Source organism: Neofelis nebulosa, chromosome 8 (genome assembly GCF_028018385.1).
Source record: "Neofelis nebulosa isolate mNeoNeb1 chromosome 8, mNeoNeb1.pri, whole genome shotgun sequence".
Taxonomy (NCBI): Eukaryota; Metazoa; Chordata; class Mammalia; order Carnivora; family Felidae; genus Neofelis; species Neofelis nebulosa.
The window spans coordinates 102,992,273-103,017,407 of record NC_080789.1 but is presented as its reverse complement, the minus strand read 5'-3'; the positions used below and the strand labels follow the sequence as shown (position 1 = coordinate 103,017,407).

General features: G+C 43.3%; 1 protein-coding gene across 1 annotated transcript; it reads left to right on the top strand.

Moving 5' to 3' along the window:
* The first annotated feature begins 1,040 nt into the window (after positions 1 to 1,040).
* KCNA1 (potassium voltage-gated channel subfamily A member 1) lies at positions 1,041 to 9,541 on the top strand. Its single transcript, XM_058743952.1, has 2 exons — positions 1,041 to 1,757; positions 2,124 to 9,541. The coding sequence occupies exon 2, from the start codon at positions 2,641 to 2,643 to the stop codon at positions 4,126 to 4,128; it is 1,488 nt and encodes a 495-aa protein (XP_058599935.1). The 5' UTR covers positions 1,041 to 1,757; positions 2,124 to 2,640; the 3' UTR covers positions 4,129 to 9,541.
* The last annotated feature ends 15,594 nt before the right edge of the window (positions 9,542 to 25,135 follow it).

The following is a 25,135-nucleotide window of genomic DNA, read 5'->3' as shown; positions in this document are numbered from 1 at the left end:
CCGTACCCAGAATCGGTGCACTGCCTTGGGCAACCCCACACAGGCCCCTGCTTTCCACTAGCCACAATAGAGTGGGGAGGATACAATCATTGGCTTTGATTAAAGTGGTGGCTGGTGTAGGCGGGAGGCAACGCGATCCTCGGTGGTGGAAGTGTGGTCCCAAAGCAGCGGGGGAACCAATCAGCGGTGACTCCGGGTTCTTGCATCCTCCTCGGAGACTCCGTAGCACTTGAAGTACCCGAGCTGCCGGCTGCCTTCTCGCGCGCTGCGGGCGCCGAGGCGTAGCACGTCTGGGGGCGCAGCTGTAGCCGCACTCCGAGTGCACCGCGCACGCCCCCGGCTCGTGCTGCCCTGAACCTCGGCGCGGACCCTTTCCCGAAGAAGTTGCAAGCCTTGCAAGTGGCTTTGTGGAGGCACTAGGCCGAGAAAAGTGGCTACGGGAGGAGGGACGTAGGTGGGAGGTGGGCAGGCGACTTGCTTCTCAGATTCGTCCCAATTAGCATCAAGTTGGCAGACAGCCCCACAGACCCACGAAGCCTTTGGTTGTCCACAAATCACATTCTCCGTATTTCAGAATAATCTGATCGTAAGAAAACTTCAACTCCCATCGTAGGTCAAGGAGGGACAGCCTCTTAGCACCGCCGCCTCGCAGTGACACCACATACAACACAGCCACAGTGAGCCTCAACTGCAGAGCTCTCCCCAAGGTGCGCATCTCTGCCCGTCAGGCAGAGACAAGCTGGGTCACCCCTGCAGAGAGACCCCTGCGGGAGGGCCGGGATGGCACGCAGAGCATGGCGGCAGAAGGCGATTATCGTGGGACTGCACAAACGCAAGCCCATCCGAGGAGTTTTGCCAGGAACACCGCCGCCTGCATTGCGTCGGACCTGACCATTTCTAATGTGCAATTCCCGGGGAAGGTCGCGGCCAGGGAGCGTGCATTTGCGGGGCTGTGCACCATAAGGGAAGGAGAATTGGTGGTCGGCTTTTCTGGCAAGAGAAGGAAAAAGCTGTTCCGGCAAGGGTGGGAACTGAATGACAACCCCCCTCTGCCAAGCCACCCCCTCATATTTTCCATCTACCTCCTCGCTCCTGCCCTCCCCCGCCCTCCCCAACCCACGCCCGAGTGGGCCAATCGCTGCTCCGCATTCCAGGCGCTTTCTCAGGTTTCTGCTGATCTTGCAGCGCCCAGAAATGGACCGAGCGGACCCGCCGCCGCACGCACCCTGCCCCACTCGGAGCTCCTGACGGCTCCACGCGCACCGCGGAGCCTCAGCGAGGTCCACGCTGGGGTGCGGGAAGCGGAGGGGATCCGAGAGCCATGTAGATCCAAGCTCTTGCTCGCCCGCCTCCTTCAGGATCGAATCAAGGGCTCCCATAAGTGTTAGGAGGGGGCGAGAGTGCTGTTTATCGTCATTTGCTTCCGAGCCTCGGGAGAGGGTGGCATTTTGCTTTTCCGCCCCGCATCCTCCGGAACTCCCTGCACCAGCGAGAGGACGGCGTCTCTAGGTTGTTGGCAACCGGTGAGAATGGGGGTAGGGAACGGACATTTCCGCCGTAGTGGCTCACTCAGTGGATTGTCCCACTGAAGGGGCGTAGGACGAGGGGGCGAGGGCGGCGACTTTGCCAAGCGCCTCTCGGATGCTGCCGCGGAGCCGGTCGCCGCTCCCGCCGGGTACTGCAAAGGCGACCTGCCGCATTCCGACTCGGGCTCTCCGCCGACTCAGCACCGCCCCTGCGCCAAGCCGGCCGGCCAGGTAGGGGGCTCCCCCGTCCGGGGCTGCAGAAGCGGGGGTAGCGGCACCGGGTGGGAGAAGTCAGGGGTGTGGGGATGCTGCCCGGGACCTAGAGCTCCCTCAGCGTCTCTCGGCGCTTTCCCGATCTTTAGTTTAACGAAGTTGTAAACAGATCGGCTGTTGGGCATTGGGGAAAGTGGGATGGAAGAGCCCAAACTTGGATTTCCGGGTGTCTGCGTGTGTCTGTCTGTGTGTATGTGCTAACCCTAGCAAGAGTCCAGTGCTTTCTAAACAAGCTAGAGGTCTGTGCTCTTCGGTGTCTGTAGGTCCGTCCCATCTGAATGCTTCTGATTTTCTACCCCCGTATCACTTTCTATTTCTCTGCAGCGTCCATCGATCGCCCTGGTGGGAGCTTAGAAGGCGGCAGGCGAAGAGGGGTAGGAGGGGGGAGAGCCGAGGAGAAGCAAAAGGGGTGGCAGGCAAGGGGATCTGCTGAGCTGGCTCTGCACCCGGTCCTAGGAGGGTCGCAGAGGGGAGGGGAGGACAGGGTGACCCCCGAATGGATGGCCGGGTCCGCTAGAACGGCACTGCGTTAAGACACCTTCCAGCAGGAAGAAATACCAACCCTCCCCCCCCCCCCCCCGCCCCACGACAAAAAGCTGCACCCGGGCTGCAGGCGAGGGGGGATTCCAAACTGAGCAAAAGACAGGGTAGAGGGGAAGGTAACGAGAAGGGAAGTCATAGATCTCTCCACCTGCTGGTTTTGAAGCCCCTCCCCCTGAACGTGGGGGGAGCCGCGCACTCCGGTGGGGGGGGGCGCTTGGGTCCCCCCCACCCCTCCTCTCCCGCTGCTTCCCACCCCCGGCCCTCTCCTGGTCTCTCACCCCTGTGCCCCGCTTCCACCATGACGGTGATGTCCGGAGAGAACGTGGACGAGGCTTCGGCCGCCCCGGGCCACCCCCAGGAAGGCAGCTACCCCCGGCCGGCGGAGCACGATGACCACGAGTGCTGCGAGCGCGTGGTGATCAACATCTCCGGGCTGCGCTTCGAAACGCAGCTCAAGACCCTGGCGCAGTTCCCCAACACACTGCTGGGCAATCCTAAGAAACGCATGCGCTACTTCGACCCCCTGAGGAACGAGTACTTCTTCGACCGCAACCGGCCGAGCTTCGACGCCATCCTCTACTACTACCAGTCGGGAGGCCGCCTGAGGAGGCCGGTCAACGTGCCCCTGGACATGTTCTCCGAGGAGATCAAATTTTACGAGCTGGGCGAGGAGGCCATGGAGAAGTTCCGGGAGGACGAGGGCTTCATCAAGGAGGAGGAGCGCCCCCTGCCCGAGAAGGAATACCAGCGCCAGGTGTGGCTGCTCTTCGAGTACCCTGAGAGCTCGGGGCCCGCCCGGGTCATCGCCATCGTCTCCGTCATGGTCATTCTCATCTCCATCGTCATCTTTTGCCTGGAGACTCTACCTGAGCTGAAGGATGACAAGGACTTCACAGGCACCGTGCACCGCATCGACAACACTACGGTGATCTACAATTCCAACATCTTCACGGACCCCTTCTTCATCGTGGAAACCCTATGCATCATCTGGTTCTCCTTTGAGCTGGTGGTGCGCTTCTTCGCCTGCCCCAGCAAGACAGACTTCTTCAAAAACATCATGAACTTCATCGACATTGTGGCCATCATCCCTTATTTCATCACCCTAGGCACCGAGATAGCTGAGCAGGAGGGAAACCAGAAGGGCGAGCAGGCCACTTCACTGGCCATCCTCAGGGTCATCCGGTTGGTAAGGGTTTTTAGAATCTTCAAACTCTCCCGGCACTCTAAGGGCCTCCAGATTCTGGGCCAGACCCTCAAAGCTAGTATGAGAGAGCTAGGGCTGCTCATCTTTTTCCTCTTCATTGGGGTCATACTGTTTTCTAGTGCAGTGTATTTTGCCGAGGCGGAAGAAGCTGAGTCGCACTTCTCCAGTATCCCCGATGCTTTCTGGTGGGCGGTGGTGTCCATGACCACTGTAGGATACGGTGACATGTACCCTGTGACAATTGGAGGCAAGATCGTGGGCTCCTTGTGTGCCATCGCTGGTGTGCTGACAATTGCCCTGCCCGTACCTGTCATTGTGTCCAATTTCAACTATTTCTACCACCGAGAAACTGAGGGGGAAGAGCAGGCTCAGTTGCTCCACGTTAGCTCCCCTAATTTAGCCTCTGACAGTGACCTCAGTCGGCGCAGTTCCTCTACTATCAGCAAATCTGAGTACATGGAGATCGAAGAGGATATGAATAATAGCATAGCCCATTATAGACAGGCCAATATCAGAACTGGCAATTGCACCACAGCTAACCAAAACTGCGTTAATAAGAGCAAGCTACTCACCGATGTTTAAAAAGCCAATCAAACTAAAAAAATGCCCCACTTAGCAGCTTGAAAGACTTAAAAAAAAAAAAGAACAAAAACATAGTGACCCACGTCACTGTTTGTAGATACTTTACTAAATAGCCTTTGAATGCTCTGTTTAACTGTCAATGCATTGTTGCATTGAGGAATGGGGGGATGGTGAACCAGAAGCTTTCAAGATTCATGCAAAAAGAAACTATTTTCATTTTATTAAAAAATGGGAAAAGAAAGTGTATTTTCTAAAACTGGTTTAAAACAATTCAGTCCATGAGCTAGTCTAGGTAAAATAAGATTCATATGCTTCCCCATACTGAAACATTTTTAATCCTTTGGCTTCTTTAACTTTTTTCTTTTACTAAAAACCAGACGATCACTTAGAAATATAAAATTTAAATTTGCATGGGACTCCATTATAAAACTTTTGCAAACTGCACAGCACATTTAAGACAGTGCATCTGATGTATTATATGTAACATGATATACCAGCCAAAAGGGGCAATGAACAAATGTTGTATTTGTTTTGATCATCCCAACCATATATTACAAGGTGAAAACCCCCACAAGTGCACATACATGCACGCAAAATTATTTAAGACTGGTTCATAAAGCACCTTATACATCTGATACTGGTCCTGGTCTGCAGGGATTTTCCCTCTGCCCCATTTCCCCTGCTCATCCATACTATTCTCTAAGAAAAAAGAAAACTGAAGTAAATTAACTGATTCGTCTGCAGTGCTGCTAAATTTCTCAACTGCAGGTGAGCCAAACACAGGTCTTTTCTCACCAGTCCTGCACCCTGACCCCTGGCCTCCAGAACTGGATGTAAAATCTTAGCCTCCTTATTGCAAGAGAGCACAAATGGAACTAAATGTAAGCATGTTTGAATCTGATCATATTTATTTTATAATCGCATGCCAAGAACGTTAACTCAGACAATAGGGGATAAGCTTACGTTGGAATCAACTCTTCTAAAAATAGATCCTTTTTTCATTTGCATTCACCGAAAGTGCACTCCTTCATTTATTAACCATTTTATTAGTAAATAAAGTACTGTATTTAAGTGCATATGTTAGTCAGATGGGAACAATAACTTTTTGGAGCTCAAAGCATGTTCTCTTATTCAGCATTATGGCCTATTTGATTAAGGTGTACCTTGAATTAATTAATGCATGATTGCAGTAAAGAAAATTTAAATCATAAAAATTAAAAGTTTGTGGGATGAAGGGCCCAAAAGAAAATAATGGGGGGTGGGGGGTGGGGGCCACTCAGTTGATTTTCCTGCCTTTGCTCAGGGAAATGTCAGGTTTCTGTGCAGGTGTAGGCAGAGAGAGGACCAATATGCCCATCCCTTAAAGGGAAGCTATGTGGAAAACTAAATAAGTCATCAAGGTATATATAGCAACACCTAAGAACAGGTATTCTTTCTAGCTGAAAATAAACACAAGCAAAACAAACAAACAAACAGACAAACAAACAAAAAAAGGTGCAATACTGCATGTTTTTGGTGCATTCTTAGGATGTAAATGAACATGTTTATCTCTTGTATGCATCCAAAGCAGAGCTGATTTCTTTTTGCAGTCATGATTTGAGGTCTGTAGAGACTTCAGCCCTCCCCTTGAGGCTCCCTGAAGAAACTCAACCAATTGATTTAATAGTTGCTTAGTGCCTTTATCCTGTACCCACAGTGAACTGCAGAAAGTGCCTCCATTAACACAGCTGAGAAGTTATGTAACAAAAGGGAGGAAGGGTTGAGGCACAGATATTTTGCTTTTGCTTTCTCCACCCTCCCTGTCTCACTTCACCACTGTGAGAAGACCACCCCATCCTGTACCCAGGAGAGAAGAGATCCAGGAGGGTGCTGTTTCCCTGGCCATCCACTGGACTTGGTCCCTTTGGCAGCTTGATCTGGGATGTACACTGGGACCTGAGACCGATCATCACTCTGGACATGAACCAGGAGCCCGTTTTCTCCCTCTTCTCCACCAGAAGCCAACATCAAGTTTTTGGAAATCTGTTTCCTGTCGAGGGCCACTCTGGATGTGAAAGGCTTCCTCAGGTCCAATGTAGTGTTCCTTGCAAAGTTCTGTATTTCTCCTCTGTTAGCAACAGCACTCTGCAAATCTCTGATGGTCTGTTCTCTTTAGGCATCAGTGTGGATGTGGGAACACTCCGTATATAATAACCTTCCCTGGGTCTTCCCTCCCGGCCCACTCCCTTCAGATATTTTCTATGATGCGCCTATGCTCTTCCTACCTGGCAGTCGCTTCACAGGCTGAGCATCTAACTTCTGCTGCCCCAGGCACCCAGCCCAGAGAATGCTGGGGACCCTAGGTCTAGCTGAAAGAGAACCACGTAACACAGGCCTCTGGGGCCTGGCAGCTGTCCACCAATGGAGAGGCACTAACAGCCTTTTTAAAGACACCGAGGTGGGGAATCTTCATTCTGCACTTAGCATGTGGCTGCCTGCTGCTGCCCACCCTGCCCACCTTACATTCCTGCCCTGCTTCTTCGGGAATCCTCCCTGTTACTTCTGTCCCTTCCCCCACCTGTCCTAGAACTAGCAGGGAGGCAATAAACCAAGAAGCTAGAGTAACACCCAGGCTGGCTGACTCAGTTGAAAGAAAGAACACGGATATTTTACTTTCCTGTGCGGCTTTTGAAAATCTGTAAGACTGATGTAACATCATGGAAGACAAGGGGCCAAGGACTGCACAGCATCTGAACACAGGGCATTAAACCCTCTGCTGTGATGTTTCCTTCTCTTTTGAACTTTGACTTATCCTGGCTATTCCTCTCCTACCTGCTTAAAAATCTCCAGTTTGGGAAAACAAAGCCAACCTCCCCCAAAATTCTGGGGATATCTTGATCTTTTATTTAGACTTTGAGGTCTAGGACACACAGAACTTGAAACGCTGCACTCCGTCAACAGCAATAATCCACTCAGTACTGTGGGATGGATGGGTCAGAGGATGAGAAAATGGGACCAAGACTGATCAGACTGGTTTTGGCTACCTGGTATACCTCTCATAGATTCGCTGGACTGGGGTTCTTCTGCATGTGTTACAGGAAAAAGGGCTGCATGCATGAGCCTGTTGGCCTGGGATCTGGGAAGAGTTGTTATGAATTTGGGTGGTAGGGGGGAAATGAATGCTGCTTATCCATCTGTAGCTCATTGCAACCAAGTCAGTAGGAATGGAGTACAGGGATTATCTGTGTAGCATAGGCATGCGAAGTTTGACAAAGCTCTTACCCCTCGCACTGTAATGTGCTGAAATGTTTTTGTAGACCTGAAGGTGCACTTAACAAAACTGCCTATTAAGGAATGACTATCTTTTGGTTTACTTATATTTATTGTAGTGGGATTTTTACCTTTCAGTTCCCTTCCTCGATCTTGAGCTTTAATAGCTCATGTCCTGAATGCTTGTTTTCTCCAAAAGGAGAGACTTTCTGACATTGCTGATAGCCATAGCTCAGCTCTTCCAGTGCTTGGGGGCCCTAGTTCAATAGGGTTGGAAGTGGAAGGGCTGGGTCACACCAGGGCTGTTAGCCATCCCAGCATCTCTGAAGGGGTTAACTCACCTCAAGTGATCTGAATTCGAGAGAGACCAAAGACATTAATTTCCTCTGTCCTCAGATTTAGAGAAGACAGATTGTAGCCAGGAAAGCTTTTTGTTTTTGCAACTCCTCTTCCCCATCTGTGTACAGCCTTCCCTCGCTCCCCCTGAAGAAATAGAGTACTGATTACCAGTTAGAGCAGTTCACTAGGGTGCATGAGTGAGTTAGCCTAGCAAAATCAAATGAACCAATGGCATATTCTTCTGGAATATGGCTGATGGACAGTCATTTCTCTAAAATTGTACAGCTGTGGTGGAACCAAAGCACAGGTGACATCATAATCTTTACTCACTTGAGAATTAGAACACAGACAAACATGTAAATGGTAAGTGAGAAGATTTCTTTAAGTAGAAATTTGGTTTAGTCCATAAAGGGCCTTCTTCATGTTGTGTAGAGTTACAGATTTTTTCAAATTAGTTAACATCTGAAGAGTCCATAAAAATAGTTTCCTAACCCTCCCTTTTAGTATAGGAGACCTCAAAACACATGCTTTTAAACAATTTTACAGTTGAATTCCTTGTTTGGTAGATTGCCTTGGACAAGAGGGAGAAAGAGCACATTAACAGAAGGCAATTCCCCATTTTCTTCCAGGGACAACTCATTCCTGGGAGTGGTGAGAATTGGTGGGTGGTAACCATCCATGGTATAGAATTGTTAGAAAGAATATAAACTGCCAAACAGCCATTTTATCTTCCCATTTTGTCAAGAAAGGATGAAGTCTTTCTATGTTTCTGTTCATTTCAAGAAGACAAATAAATACAAATTTTTAAACCAGACACAATCCAAGTTGAATTGCAATCTCAGGAGGTGGCCTGTCATCCACCATGCGGTGTATTAATACTCGTATTTATATCACGGAATTTCAGGGTATATGCGAACATGTTCAGCATGACTCAGGTAAATCTCAGAAGAATGTACTTTACTTACCATTTTTTGTAAAGAAGTGGACAGGAGTTGAGTTGTTAACCAAAACTGTTCCATTACCTTGGGTCACTGTGTGAACTCATTCAGGGTATAAGTGTAAGGCTCAGAAGTCTTGGGATTTAACGCCAGTCTCTTTGCTCAGGCAAAATGACCATGGGTTTCCTTGGGAAGTCCAATGTGTACATAAGGGGGGAGGCCCTGCTGACCTCAGGACTATTAGCTTTAAGGAGATTAGCCCTAGTCCCAGTGATTTTTATGTCGGAGCCAACTAGGAGTTTACTTTTTATGACATGAGACTTCACAGAGTCTAGAAGTGTTTTGTACCATAATCAGAGAAGAAGAAATGGTGCAAGGAAAGAAAACAAAACACAAAAGACCCCTTGCAAAATATTCCAGGTCAAAAGTTGTCTTCTCTCCAAAACCTGCAGAAACACCTTTCTTCTCATCAGTGCACTGTCTGGGAGCTGTTTGAGGCAGCAGCTGTAAGCTGACAGTATGGACTCTACGTGACATACCTCTAACATTAAAGATAATGGTATTACCAAGGTTCAAAACTAAAAATTGAGTGGTATTAATTTAAAGTGCACCGTCAGGACAACAAACCATTGAAGCTGAAAAAGCACTAGTTTCTTTCTTGAGTTTGCCAGTTGCTTACACCTTGAGTGAAGGGCGTGTCTCATTTCCACCTGCTGTGCATTTCCCCTGCCCTAACTGTTCAATATGTCAGGTGGAGGACATTGAATGTTACGAACTGAGAGCCTAACTGAAGCGCATAGTTTTCATCTATGCAATTTCACTTGCTTTTGTCACTTTATGATCTGTTCATATTTGGCATCAATTAAAGATAATTTTTAAGGATCTTATCAAGGAATATTGTGACTGGTTATTTGTCTCTTGTTTAACTGGTCTTTAGGGAAGTTTTTCATGTGGGATCTCTTTAAATAATGTGATGAGCCCAGGGTAAACTCATGAAGCAGCCTCGTGGTACTATCTCTTCTGTGCAAGGAAATGCACTGGGGTTGAATTCTGATAATAAATTCACAGTTTGTTCTCAGGTAGGATCCCAAGGAGAGGCCTTTGGAATTTGGCCTATGAAAGCAGTGGGGGAATCAAGCTTTGAAAAGGAAAAAAGAAATGAGGCCCCAGGGAGCAAAGTAATTGATTATATTCACTTAAATTGTTTTTGATTTGAAACTTTATTTCTCAGTTGCAGTCTAAGCCTTTCAGAAAGGATAGTGTGTGTGTGTGTGTGTGTGTGTGTGTGTGTGTGTAACAGTGCTGTGGTCTGGCATCAACTAACTTGATAATTACAATAAGGTGTTGGAAGCGATTTTGATGTGAAATAACAAAGTGATTCCTGGTTGTTCTTTGCATAAACTTTTCCCACATAGCTCTATGTGTGGTTAACATTTCTTTTTTTTCATTTTTTTGAATGACTTATTGGTGCATTTCCTTTTGATTCTTCCTGAGATTTCGAGGTTCTCTTTTCTTGACTTTCAATCTCATTTTATGCAAGCTTTTTATGTCAGACCAAACAGGATTACACGCTTTATGACAGGTGTCTGTTACGTGATGCATGCATGGTGTGGCAGGGGCATCATCATAGAATTGTATTTTATTGTGATGGGCTCACATTGTAAGATTTGGAGGTGAATGTTATTTTTGTTGTAGAAGTTGCTCATGAAAGTGGATCATGAGGCTGGCTGGGCTTCCTATGATTTTTCTGTTGTGATCAGAAAACAGACCAGTTGGGGGCGCCTGGGTGGCGCAGTCGGTTAAGCGTCCGACTTCAGCCAGGTCACGATCTCGCGGTCCGTGAGTTCGAGCCCCGCGTCAGGCTCTGGGCTGATGGCTCGGAGCCTGGAGCCTGTTTCCGATTCCGTGTCTCCCTCTCTCTCTGCCCCTCCCCCGTTCATGCTCTGTCTCTCTCTGTCCCAAAAATAAATAAAAAAAAAAAAAATGAAAAAAAAAAAAAAAAAGAAAACAGACCAGTTGAACTCTGACAGAGAAAGGTAAGAGAGAGCTAGAACTATGTAAATGGCGGTGGGCAAAGGAGCCAGGACATTTACACCTCTGAGTGTGTTTCTCAAAGCTTAGCTTTGGAATGGTTTTCTTGAAGCAGAGATGGACAGATCCAGGGAGCTGTACCAGTAGGGTTGTAATGGAAGCTTTGCTGTATACCGAACTTCAAAAACAAGGCAAGTCAGTTTTAAGGGGAGGCCAATCAGAGGACTCAAGGACAGAAAGCTGATGTGATTTGATTCCAGCCTCTCTGCCACTGGGTAGGGAAACTGGCTGATGCTTCCTGCAGTCAGTCTAGATTTGTAGAGTTAACCAGACTGGAGCGTGGAGGGAAGGCTAACCCCGAGGCTGAACGGAGCCTGTCCATTCAAAGTCTTATGCAGATAAGACAGCATAGTAATGCTGCGTGACTGGAAAGCAGCCCTTTGGACAGGCTTAAAAACAGGTCATTGAAAATATCCTATTTAATTAACTGAATTTAATATATAATTGATTTTTATAAAGCTTATTTATTTTGAGAGAGAGAACATGAGCAGAGGAGGAGCAGAGAGAGAGAGAGAGAGAGAGAGAGAGAGAGAGAGAATCCCAAGCAGGCTCCACACTGCCAGCATGGAGCCTGATGCAGGGTTCCAACCCATCAAATACGAGGTCAGGACCTGATCCGTAACCAAGAGTTGGATGCTTAACCAACTGAGCCACCCAGATTCCCCAAATATACCATCAATTTTAATATGCACTGTTATTTGACATATTTTAAAGAACAAGGCAACATGTTATGATCCGCTGTATTAATTCATCCCAATTTTAGAGATGTAAAAATGTTACAAAAAAAAGAAACAAAAGAAAAAGAAAAAGGAAAAGGGAATCTTAGAATTAATGAACCACCATGATTTAAACATTATTTCCCCCTCTGTTTCCTGGTATGAGAATAGCTTTGAATTCTAAACCCATTAAATTTGCAGTTCCTTCAGATCTGAGCCGTTGCTTCAGGTTTTCTTTTCACTATCTGTTAATACCACAGTGTTTTTGCTCAGCCCTGTCCTTAATTTCGGCTTTATGCAGATACGTTTTGGAGCCTCCTGTCTGCATGCTGGAGGCCTCAGACTTCATCATGTCTGGAAGGAGCTTTGTTGTTGCTGCTCCCCCCTCCCTTGCCCCTCAACAGACTCCCTCTCTTAGAAGATGGTCAGAACCTCTCAGCTCTTGGCTTTTATCAATTTGGGGGCAACCTGACACCCTCGATCCCAGGAAGGTGCTAATAGCAACACCTCCAGTTTGTTTAGCGCTTTGGAGTTTTCAGGTCACTTCCACGTTAAGTATGTTGTTCTGTTCTGCTTGGGGAATTAGGTAGGGCTGATATCACTGTCCTTGTCTTATAGGCCAAAGGATCTGCCCAAGGTCACTGGGTGGAGGGAGCAACCCTGGGTTCATTGATGTTTCCATGGTCCATTGCTGGCACATGATAGGGACTCTGAGTGTTTATTGAGCTGCTGGGATGCTAGAAAGTGTAATGTTACATAGTAAAGAGAAACTAGTAGGCTTTGCTTAGGGATGTAGGCTCTTTGAGTCTTTAAACTGCTCATTTCTAAAATGGAAATGTAATGGAAATGTTGTGGGATTAAATGAGATGAACACAGGTTAACATGTCTGGTAAATTCTAACGTTCTAGAACACATGTTATATGTAAGATACAACATATGTGTTATATGTGTTCATATGTTCTATGTGAGATAGAAATAGTTATGTTTTTAATTAAAATGAGAACAGAGGAGCAGGGGGAGGGGGCTGCCAGATGATTTCTCCTCAGAGGAGGAACTGTCCTTTAAAGGAAGACTCCAGGGGGATCAGATGCTTAATTCAAAAAATAATGGTATTATGGTAGAGTTTGAAGACTTGGGGGGCAGAGACATTTTCAGTGGGAATTTTCAGTATATCCTGCATATAACAACAGCCATGCTGCAGCCCCACAGAATACTGAGCCACCATTTCTGGTTCTGTTCCTCCCTTACACTGTCACATAATACTATTTTACTTCTTCAGACCTCAAACATCAAGGGGACGCTCTGCTCTGTTACAAGTGAAGGAACCATAAGATATCTTCAGTCATTTGCATCCCTTCTCTTTGCCTCATTTCCCTCATGTACAAAATATTGTGTGATTTAATTTTTTTCTTTCCACCTGTGAATATTGAGAAATAAAGCAAGATGTTGTTTGCAAAGTTTTCTCATATGCTTGTCTGAGAGATATTATATAAATATAAATATATTCTTAACTTCCCTTGCTAAAAATAAAATAACCCTCACAAGCACACATGAGTCAATGCAGCCTTTTCTTGAATAGCACAATACTACAAAGATGTTTATAAAAATGTATAGGTTATCTCTACTGTGGTCCAACTCTTTCTTCTTAAAAATTATTAGATAAAGTAGCCGTGATTTATATGACAGTGGAACTTTCATCTGAGGTTCTCAAGGAATTTCATTGTAATTAAGAAGTTGAGTATTTGTTAGAATCTTTGGCTCATGCAACATTTTTCTAGAGAATAACATTCAGGGGTTACATTCTCTACCTTATTAATGATTTTTTAAAGATACAATTTACATGGCATGTTCATGTTTGCTGAAATAGATAACATGTTTCCATGTTGTTTCAAGTGCCCAGCAGTAAATACATTTTAGGAATGTTTCTAGAGAAACTAATTCCAGTAGAAATTATTTTTTCAGAATTGAAATCAGAGGATGATCAGTGAGTAGGAGCTTAAGCTTTGGATAATTAAGTTTTGAGCTGAGGGCCACATCCAACTTTTATTAAAAATGCTCATTTCTCGATGTATTAAGACTGTTTGGAAATCCAAGGTGCTTTAATTATCTCTACAATGATCATTGCTTTTTTCCATTCCATAAAATATTATTTCACTGTTACAGGAAGGAAGTAATTTGTTTTTATGTAAATTTCAAAGGAAATTTCTGAGAGTAAGTTTTGCCCCATCATTGTTCCCTCTTCATTAGCAAGCAAAATAATTTTTAATCTTAGAGGAAGTAGTGTATGCAAATCTTAAAAGGTGGGATGCCCAGCTCTTAGTTTTTGAAAAATCACAAGATATTGGCTTATTGGTTTATTTTTTCTTTTTAATGTTTATTTATTTTTGATAGAAAGAGAGACAGAGTGTGAATGGGGAAGAGGCAGAGAGAGAGGGAGAATGTGAAGCAGGATCCAGCCTCTGAGAGGTCAACACAAAGTCCCACGAGGGGCTGGACATGGGGCTCAAGGTGGGGCTCGAGGCGGGGCTCCAACTCAGGAACTGAACCGTGAAATCATGACCTGAGCCAAAGCTGGACACTTAACCAACTGAGCCAGGAAGGTGCCCCATATTGGCTTATTGTTAAAGGACATTTCTAGTAAGATAGAATGACTTTCTTTTAGGTTTCCAGAGGATGAAGTTCCCTTTTGTTGGCATTTAAAAAATAATGTTTATCTTGAATGGATAAAGATGAATACTCTAAACATCATCAATCACAGGTTTAGTAATTAAAAAAAGAAACAGAACAATTTATAGCTCCCATAATTAGCATGTTGGAAGAAAAGTATTTGTCCTCTGAAACAGTTTTCAGGTGGTGCATTAGAGCAGCGTTTCCAGCCGGGACACCCATTGGATGGGCAAAAGGAGGTCATTTAGCCTGAAAAAGGAAAATACTTGCCTTTAATTATAAATCTCAAGATTGTAGCAAGAGTATGATGGGCAAAATGAAAATGATATTGTTTTACCTTTCTGAAGGCAGAGAGTTTAGCCGGGATAATTTTCAAGTCTTTAGTTTTAAAATAGCTGGTTAGGAAATAGGCTCACAGTGGGGAGATTTGAGACTCTGGCTCATGTGTTGTGCATATTAAACCACTCATTAATTATTATGATGACTAAAGCCATGCTTCATCAGTTAATGCGGTTTAATGTTCAGTGATGGGACTATTATGTTGTTTCTAAAAAGCCATAGATATTGTGTTATGGGTCAATTCACTGCACTCAGTGGTCAGTCGAGTTGTGATTTGGGTTTTTAAACTCAGGATTATATTATCCAGGAAGCTTACTGGAATCCAGTAAGATAGACTCTTTGTTATCACAGATTATATAGATAGAGTCTCACGGAGAAGAAAAGAGATTCGTCAGATTTGAGGATATGGTCTTGGGAAGCCTTAGCATTCTCATGTTCAAAACCGAGTAACATTTTCATAGGTCCTAAACGTACTGACCTAAAAGGAAACGGTTAGAGGTGATTTTTACAAGACAGAGTCTTGTAAAATGAATGAGGATAACCATGTTCCATTTAAATTTATTTGCTTTATACCTGACAGCTTTATATTAGGTGCGGTTTCCACTCTCCGCATAAATACAGTGGCTCTGTGAATGAAAATTCTGAATTTGTCACCTGTTGCAGCAAGTCCCAATTTCTCTGGCTGCACTGACATTTGACCCTTATTGTATTGGGTTCAGTTCCTCAGTTCCATAAACACAGTAGTTGAGAATAACCATGAAAACGGTTATTCTTGGTGCCCTTTTCTTTGGGAAGGAACCTTATTTTGGATTACTTTGACAGAGATTGTAACTACCATTGATAGTTTATTGCTGAGTTCTCTCCCAAGACACAAAGACTGAACACGTCCAGAAAATACATTTCTTCATCCATTCTAGTTGAGATTGGATTGGTACATTTTTTCATACATATCCCTGCTTCCTTTAGAAGTCAGGCGTTGGCAGTTCATTTTTCTAGAAAACTGTTCATATTCTTAGGCTATCAGGGGTTTGACTTGTTAGAACATCATCTTTTGGATTTATGGTTGTAGACATCCTAATATTTTCTGAGAATCTTAAAAATTCTGTTTTACTGGCACTTCAGTGCTATGTATCTTTCAAGACCAAAGGTGGAGAGGGTCAGAGCACTTAAAGATGGAAAAATAGAAATTTATTTCTTCCTCGTTATCCTTTCCTTCCCTGTACACTATTAAGTGCCCATACATCACTTATTTGGGGGACCTGATGTCTGTATTGCCAGGAAAATGCCTATCCTGATCCCCAGTTCATGTATGTGCGCGCGCACACACACACACACACACACACACATTTATACACTCTGATCTCTACTCATCTACCTGTCCATGAACCCATAGGTATCACCTGTGTTATAGGTGTGTTAGCCAAAATGGGGTAGCACTTTTAATCGATACTACAGATTTGTCACCACTCCCTTTTAATTAAGCAACACACACACACAGACACACAGTAAGATATCATGATAAACTTTTCCATTTTGCAGTTAAAGAAACTGTAATTCAAAGTAAAGGGGAAAAAAACCAAACACCAACAGTAGAAGTTGGGGATCCCAGCATATTTTCCAGTGGGCTCTGGGTGCTCACCACAATGAATATAGTGACAGTGTATCTGATTCTCTCTTGCTTGGGTTTATGCTCCATTGCTCCATGGACAGCTCAGGCACATAGTGACAGAGAGTGGCCTGGGGTGGAAAATATGTATGTGGATCGTCTCTGAACATTGGTCTCTTCCTGCCGGGACCAGTTCCTTCCACTTTGTTAAATTCAAAAAGTGTCTATTTTCTGTTGTGTGGTCTGCTGAGAAAGTGACCTTCCTAAGTGGAACACTAAAGCTGGAAACTTTCCTTGCCCTTGCAGAATTTGGGTCAGTGGACCTATGGCATATGTATTTACTCCTCTAAGACTTTGCTGCTTTGTAAAATAACTAACTAACCAAATAGATAAATAAATAAATAAATAACTGCCTTAACAATGTTGTTCCCCTGACTCACAAATATCAAACTATTTTGATACTTTTGTTATTTTGATGTTTTGGAAAAAGCTGCTGTACCTCCCAAAGCCTGGCAACGTTCCTCAGATTTGTGTGAATTGAAGACATCTCATAAATGAATAAAAATTTAAGTGATATAACGTACTTAAGGTAAATAGTTTTGATATTATTTAAACTAACGGCTCAGTAAACTTGGACTCCCAGCTTTACTTAGACTCTAAACTTGCAAACCACAGGAAAGATGCCGTTTTGTTTGCTGTATGTACAAATGCTCCACCATTTAATGGTGTTTTAGTTAAAGGGGTAGTGTAATAAGTGTTCCTTTTTTATCATTTGCAATTTATAAGAAACCTTCACATACATGATCTTATTTGACCCTTACAGTGGCTTCTTGAGGAGACAGGTAAGTTCTGACTCTTTCTTTTTCCAGCTGCAGGTTGAGTCCTCCTGGGGAATAGACTAGGAGGTGGAGAGCCATGCAGAAGACCGTTAAGGAGTGCTCTCAGGGGATTATACCCGGGAGGGGAGAGAAAGTGAAGCCGACCAGAGGGAGGTGTCAGGCTGCAACACAGTTACAACAGAGGCTCCGTCATCCCTGTAGGGAATTCTGAAGCTACAGTGAGTGGTCCTTCAGACTTTCCCTGAGATGGGATAAGGGGGCAGGACTTTACTTGTTTTTGCTGACCCATCTCTGGATGAGGATACCCTGAGAAGAACTTAACCTTGGGTGAGGTCACTGTCTTCATTAGAGGCAATTCCCAAAGAGGGCTCATGGCTGAGGGCATTCCCAGCAGTTGAGGGGTGAGTTATTCAGTTGTGAAGGGGGCTTGGGTCTTACATCAGAGCGCCCGTAACAGAGGACGTCATAAACTTGTATGTGGCCAGAGGGAAGGTACCAAGAGGGAGAAAGATGAACAGTAAAGCAGAGGAACATTCAAAAGTGGGATCATCAGTTTCTAATAATCGAGAGTTTACTGTAGTTCATAGATTGACTTGTTAAATGGATAAAGTGCTCTGAGGCCCCTGGAGGTGCTTCTTTCTAATGCATGCTAGAAGGCATCTTCCAGACTAGCCTGAGCTCTCCTGTATGGATTGAGTTCAATTATTAATCAGGAGTGATGGGCAATGCTGGCTAATGCTGCCTAATGGCACAGGCTGGGTAATTGTGCTCCTTTGTAATGCATGTTCAGAGCACAGATTCGGATGGTATTGACACAGTCTGCTCCTCGCTCTGCCTGAACACCTCTGTGGTGTAATGCTTTGAGTTCCCAGTAAAATGCACCAAACCGCTTGTGTGACTTAATGCATCTGTGTAACATTAGCACTTCCTCTTAATGTGTCACATGGATGACAAAGAAGTGCCTGGAAAGGAGTTGGTGGGAATGGGGCTTTTAAAAGCAAACTCAGCCTGTGTGGCCCTATCACCATGCCCCTAAGTGTTTTTGTGGCCAATTTAGAACTACTCAGCATGGACATCATACACCTGCATCCTCCTTAGCAGAGTCAGCTTGGCATTTGGTCCAGAAATGACAGGGTTATTTAGATTTTCCTTCTGAAAACAGACCTCAGAAGAACTAATTGTTTGGGCAGCTTTGCACTTGGACCTGAAAAAAACCCTCTAGGCTATGGTGATTAATGGTAATTCTGATTACTCTGTGTCTCTAACCTGCTAGCAGGAAATTTGCATTTGCTAAAAATCCAGCTTGTTGCGCTCCAGATCCAGATCTGATCCAACATGGATTTGAGTCTATTCAGAGAACAGATATGATTCCCCAAACATCTGTCATTCTGTAGTATCAAACCACGGTTGTGTTGGAAATCTAGATTTTATATTTTGAATCCCAAACCATAGCATTTTAATACTTAAAGTGTAGAATAAAATGTCAGCTTCCTTAGGCTTAGGGAGTAAATCATACAAGCCCATGGATCCTTGCAGTTTATAAACTAACCATTTAAGGAGTGAAATTGGGTTAGTCAGATTTAAGGCCTGCCAGTTTTGGAGGTGTGAAAGACCCTAGGATATTTAGATTTTGCTGTAATCACTGGGACCTGAAGCCTGCTGGTCTCTGAACAAAAGACGAGGGAAGATAAAGAAGCTGTCACCTCAGAGGTTTGACTCTCTTACCTTCATTTTGGGAATACTGTCTCTGTATGTATGTGTGTCCTCATGCAGTATTTTTCCTTTCTTAGTTACTTTTCTTTCTTGCTTCTAAGTTTTTCTAGCCACCAGTAAAGCAGTAGCAAAGCATGACCCTATTTCAGATGAGACTCTTCCAGAAAAATGACCTGTGGGAAAACCTCAGTTGGAACAGAGAAGTCCATTTCTTTCTAGCACTCTAGAAACATCATCCCTGTCATCTGAGTCTTCTAGAAAAATGAGCTAGTGTCCCAAATGAGTTCCCTTCTTTAAGTGATAACAAAATTGAAAGGACTCTAAAGAAATGAGATCATTAACATCTCAGTGAAGGAAAGGGTTATTTCTATGGAGTAAATGGAATAGCTATAAGGAACTGTGGGAGATAGATTAGATTGTACAAATAAAAAAAACATTTGCTTCTACCTAAGACTCCACTGATCCACTCTTAGAAAGATATTTCCAAGAACATGAGACTCAGAATTACCTGTCCTTTTATTGAATTCCCTTGTGACTTATGCCATATGTGTATAAGGGGGCTTTAGAAGCCTAGTCCATGGTCATTTTTCTCCATGCAAAGTCTACAGATTAATGTAGGGAGCAAACATTAATGTAATTAATGCAAACTCTACCCTGGATTTCATAATTCCCAAACCCTACTAATCTGAGATGACTATTTTAAATAGCACAGCTTCCATTTAGACAGAATTTCTATTCATCCACACTTAAGGATGGAATAATAGGAGCCTATTATATACATGATTACATCATGCATATAGAGGATCGAGGTTTGCATCAGCTGGAGTCAAGTTACATTTGGTTGGGAAATTGTGCGTGATAGTATGAGATATGGAGATGTCTACCGACCAAACCAGTTTGGTTAGCATAAGCTCTAGTCCACAGTTGTAACACACTAAAAATCCAGAAAACTTCCAAGACCTGGAATATTTTTAGTTGCTGTGAAATGAAAATTGCTTGGGTGTTAGCTACTTAAGAGAGAAGATAAGGAAGCTTATCCTTGTTATAAAGTTTTCTCTCTGTCTTTGCAGCCATAGGGCAAGGGCAGCTCCTGGGCTTCTTGGGCAATGTTTCCACGAGCATGTTCTTAACTCAGCGGTAACATCACAGAGGTACTGGTGCTGTCAGAATGGTGGGTTTTGGTTTGGTTTGGCTTTGGTTTTTACGCGGATGCAAGATCTAGACTCAGAAACCATTTACTGTGTTACTATTAGTATGCCCTACAACTCTTGTAGTTGGTCTACTTTTTCTCTTTTCTTTTTAATTCCTTCCTTCCTTCCTTCCTTCCTTCATTCCTTCCTTCCTTCCTTCTTCCTTCCTTCCTTCCTCCTTCCTTCCTTCCTTCCTTCCTTCCTTCCTTCCTTCCTTCTTCCTTCCTTCCTTCCTTCCTTCCTTCCTTCCTTCCTTCCTTTCTTCTTTCTTTCTTTCTTTCTTTCTTTCTCTTTCTTTCTTTCTTTCTTTTCTGAAGTGTTAATAGACAAGCCTCCATTTCCATTGCAGCATGGAGATCTTTATACCCAGAGAAACCAAAATTGTTTGGACCTTGTCTATAAACCAATGGTGACAAGATCTGATACTAATAATGCCTCGGATACATGTCATGGAATAATAGAAACTCAGAGTTGACCTGAACCTTTAAAGTCATCTTTTTCTTCACCTATTTGTACTTAAATGATCTCAACAGCCTCCTTCCCAGTTCCCCATCTTTTCTGTATTGTGCCACTTCAGTTTGATAGTCACTGATTTGCAAGTCTGGTTCTGTCATTATATCATTGTATCTTAAACATGATTCTACTGATGGGGAAAAGCAGAGCACTGGAAAATGTCTCACTGCTCAAGGTCAGAAATTCTGATTCTTGAACTAGGATTTAGTCACATAGTCTTGTACTGCTATGAAGATAAGTGATCTGATGCAAGATTGGAAAAATGGTATAAATAGTAATAAATATATTTTGTTCTTGTGACCATTTTAAGTCATTCTGTCTGGACACAGTGGTGGTTTAGCATAATGTTGAGAACATTCATTTAAGCCAATTTCAAAATGCGTTTATTTTTCTGAACAGAGATGTATATAATTTATTTAAAAACATCTTTTCATAAATGTGTTGAGGTCTTCCTAGTACAAGATGTACATAATTGTATATTTCACTAGTGCTGTATATTGTAATATTAAATCTTTTTTTTGTTTGTTTTTGTTTTTTAGCATATCACACACTATTTTATCAGCACAAGCTTTCAGCCATAAAGGAAATAAAATCAGACTTTGGCTAGAGAAGAACTTTAGCAAACATTAAAGATTTGTCTACCTCTTTAGATGTTTGGTATCATTATTCCCTTACTTAAAAGTATCAATTCTTTTCTACTCTATACAGGGTAAAGTTCACATTCCTTAGTGTGGTAAAGTAGGACATTAGACATCCAATGCAGCAAACCTCCCATGAAAGGGGTACACTTCTTCTCTTCTCTCTTAAGTAGCTAGCACTCAAGAAATTTTTATTGCATAGTGTTATCTTATGCCACTTTAATTTGTGCACTACCTCACAGAACCACTCACCATTTCCAGAAATTTCCACCCACCATTTCTAGAAATGAGGTTAATGATACATTTATTTATACATCACTATATCTCTGCATGCATAGTTCTTTGCTTGAATATATGTTGGTTTCCTACTTTTATTATTACTAGATGGCTATTCAATCCATAAAAACCCAGCTTGGTCATCACCACCATTGGATCCCTATAACAATTAAAAATATATTCAAATAGATTCTTATTTTTATCTATCACTCCATTACACTGCATTTCTCAGGAGTAGGAATCATGTTCGGTATATAGTAGGTGTTCCATAAGTCCTGGTTGAATGAGGAAAGAAATAATTTTTGCTATGGCGCAGATGCTGTGGGCAGAACTCAAGAGAATTTTGCAAGCAGGTAAGATTTTAAGTGCTCATAATGTATTATCTATGCAACAGCTTTCTTCAAGGAACTTAATGTTCTAAAGTCTTTAGCCTTATTTTATCCTTCCAGATTTACCATTTGACTTTTGAAAATAGGGTAAATAGTACTCCATCTGTTATTCCTGTGGGCAGGAAACAGGCATATCTCCTTCACATGGCCCATATAGGTCTTCCTTATGACTCCTTTGCCTCAATACACCAAGTTAAAAATTACATAATGGGGTTGATAACTGCACTTCTGTAAGCATCCCTAGGAGAGGGAGGGAGACAGGGAGACCTTTCTGGAAAAGATAGTGAAACAAGCCCAGAAAAGGAAGAGAACCTTCTAAAAATGACACTAAATTAATGGCAGATCTAAGACTAGAAGCCAGAAGGCCCAACAGGGCTGAAATATTTTCTCTCTCTTAAAAGTCAGACTATTACTATTCATAGTGCAGTGGGGACTGCTTTTTGTCTTTCTGTTCTCACTCAAGTCTAGGAGTTGTGTGCAGCTTTCCACTTAGGTCTTCTGATTTTCAGGGCTCATGAAAGCAGATCAACTCTTTTAATGCTTCCAGAATTAAACAAGCCCAAGTCTTCCTATCCCTCCCCCCAAAAGCATCATATTATAGAAACATTGGGGTTATAAAAGTAATTTGCCCTACATAAATGTCTTCAGGGAAAAGCTGTGCCATAGGTTCTCTTTGTTGAAGATCAAGTGGTCTCTCCTAGGTGAGCTGGGTCTCCTTTGTCACCCAGTTGAATCCTGTCCTTCTCTTCTTTGCTAATATTGCCTCTACCATCCCCGTCTTGTGCTATTTCTTTGTCCTCTGTGGTGTTTGCAACACCTCCCAATATAGCATCCTCCTGCCTTTAGTAAACGTGCTGTTAGTGTTTTCCCCTCCTACCTCATCATTAATAAAGATGTTAAGGAAAACTGGGCCCATCACCAATCCATGGAACACCCCACTAAACACCTCCCACCCACTCGCAACATAACCATTTATCATTACCCTTTGTTTACAATCCTTTCAACTCTTCCTCATCCATGTGGCAGTGCTTACACCCCAGCCAGCTTGCACTTCTTCCTCCAGGGCGACAGAGAATCCTGCACTCTTCAGCTGCATTGTAATCAGCAGGATAGGCTTTGTTTGGTGACAGTGCAATTTGGTGAGAAGTACGGGATTTGATGAAGAAAGAATACAAATGCTTGAGGTCTGACATATACATATTTTTTAGTGATTATTTCCAAGAAGGAATAGATAGCACACAGAGGGTTGACTTAGGAACCGGATGCCAAGAAAATGACAAGTGTAGCCAGTTAATCTGCCAAAGAGATGCTAGCAGTTTTGTCAACCCAGAATGTATGTAGAGACACTTAGAGAAGCACATACACTCACTTTCTTGTGGCTTAAAAATAGGTTTATACTCACCCTTGACTCCCAAGTGTTAGATGAAGAACAAACTCTCTTGGTCTTTTCTTAGGACTGGATTTTATTTAACTTTGATATACAGACTCTGAGAATTGAAAATCAAGTAAGATAGGGTCTCTGTTCACAAGGAGCTCAGTGTGGGAGACAGAGGGACTCTAGCACTGGCAGTATGGTGGGGTAAGCTCACTATCAACACGCAGGCATCCTTACTTTTTTGGGGGGGCAGGGGGCTTATGACAACAAAAATATATTCTCTCATACTTCTGGAGGCTAGAAGTCTGACATCAAGGTGTCATGAAGGCTGTGCTCTCTCTGACGGTTCTAGGGAAGATTCTTACTAGCGTCTTCTAGCTTCCAGTTGCTGATAATCCTTGGTGTTCCTTGGCTTGTATGGGCATCACTCCAATCTCTATCTGTCTTCATGCAGCTGTCTTTCCTTCGTGTGTCTGTGTCTAATTTCCCTTATTTTATGAGGATCCCAGTCATTGGATTAGGGCCAACAACTAATCCAGTAAGCATCATTACATTTATCGTTACAGATTGTTCCTTTTCTACCTGTGTTAATTGATCTAATTTTGGTGTGTGTGTGTCCACATTCTGCCTCTCTTGAGTTATAGTTGCTCAAACTGCACACTGTATTCAGGCATAGATATACCATAAAAGATGAAGAAGCATTTTCTTTATAATGCCCGTTTTGTCCAGCAACTCTTTAGATTAATTTCAGCAGGGTATCTTTTCTCAATTCTCTGAACTGTCAAAGCATGATATTTACCTCTTTTATGGTACCTCACACCTAATGAAGAGTTGTTTATGTCTTTCTGCCCCACTACATTATAAAGTACTTACTGGAAGGAGCCACACTGTGCGTATATGTGTGGCTCCCACAAAACCTTACTTGCCTTACTTGCCTTAATATATGCATGAATAGATGTACATAAGAAGGAAGGAAGGAAGGAAGGAAGGAAGGAAGGAAGGAAGGAAGGAAAGAAGGAAGGAAGGGGTGGATATCTTACTATTCTACCAACTAAAAATTAAAATAAAAAAAACCCAAAACTATTTTCCTTCCTGAGACCTTTTCCTCTCACTTTTCTACTGATAAAATTCAATCAGAAGGTGATGAGGAAAAATAAGTGATATGGGTCTAAAGGGTGTCAATAAGTTTCACATAACAAAATAGAATGTGTTTTGTCCTTCCCTCCCCACATTTGTTCTGTTAACCTGACCTCTCCACAATTCCTTTTCATGAGCCTCTGCACTCCTGTGGGTGGCCAGCTCCTGCACCTCCCGTGGGAGATGCTGGCATTGCTGGTACCCCGATGGGATTTTGTCTACCTCTCCCTCTATACTAGATAGTGCCTAACATACTCATCTAAAACTTGAAAGGAAAGGATATTTTAAATTTGCATACGCCTTTTTAATCTTTCTTCAAATCACCCTGTGCTCTGATTCTCTCCATTTCTGTCTCAGTGATTCTTACATCTTAGCAATTTCACATCACTTGCATCCTATAATAGCTACTTAAATCCCATTTTGATTTTTTTAACTGAAGATAATGGTTGACAAGGGTGTAAATATGAATATAATTCCACCCCTTCTTTTTGCTTGGGGATGAAACTAGCAGGGAAATGCAGAATATTACATGCATAAGTGTGATATTTGAGTGAGCAAGTTCAGTAGAACGAAATCAGGTGGGCTTTTGCACATCTGGGTTCTGGTGCTGTGGCTTCGCCATCGACAGGTGGTGTGATCCTATGATAGTTACTTCCTCTTTCTGGACCTCAGGTTCCCCATCCTTTGCAATCCTGATCTCTAGGTGTCTTTCCAGCACTGTGGATGCCACGCAGGGTAAAACAAAGTTGAACATCATTCTTGGGAAGAGTCTCAGTACAATCGTACAATCTCAAAGCACAATTGGCTTTGTATTGTCAGCAGCTGGCTCTTCACTTTGTGTTTATTCAGACCTCCTGCTTCTCATACCACCCTCCTGCTTCTTCCTTATGATTGAGTGAGAAGGAGGGAAGTGAGACGATTGCATCAAATATTACTTCTAGGCACTTCTTGTAATGTTTGGGGGAAGATCAATTTTTTTTAAGTAAGCCTAT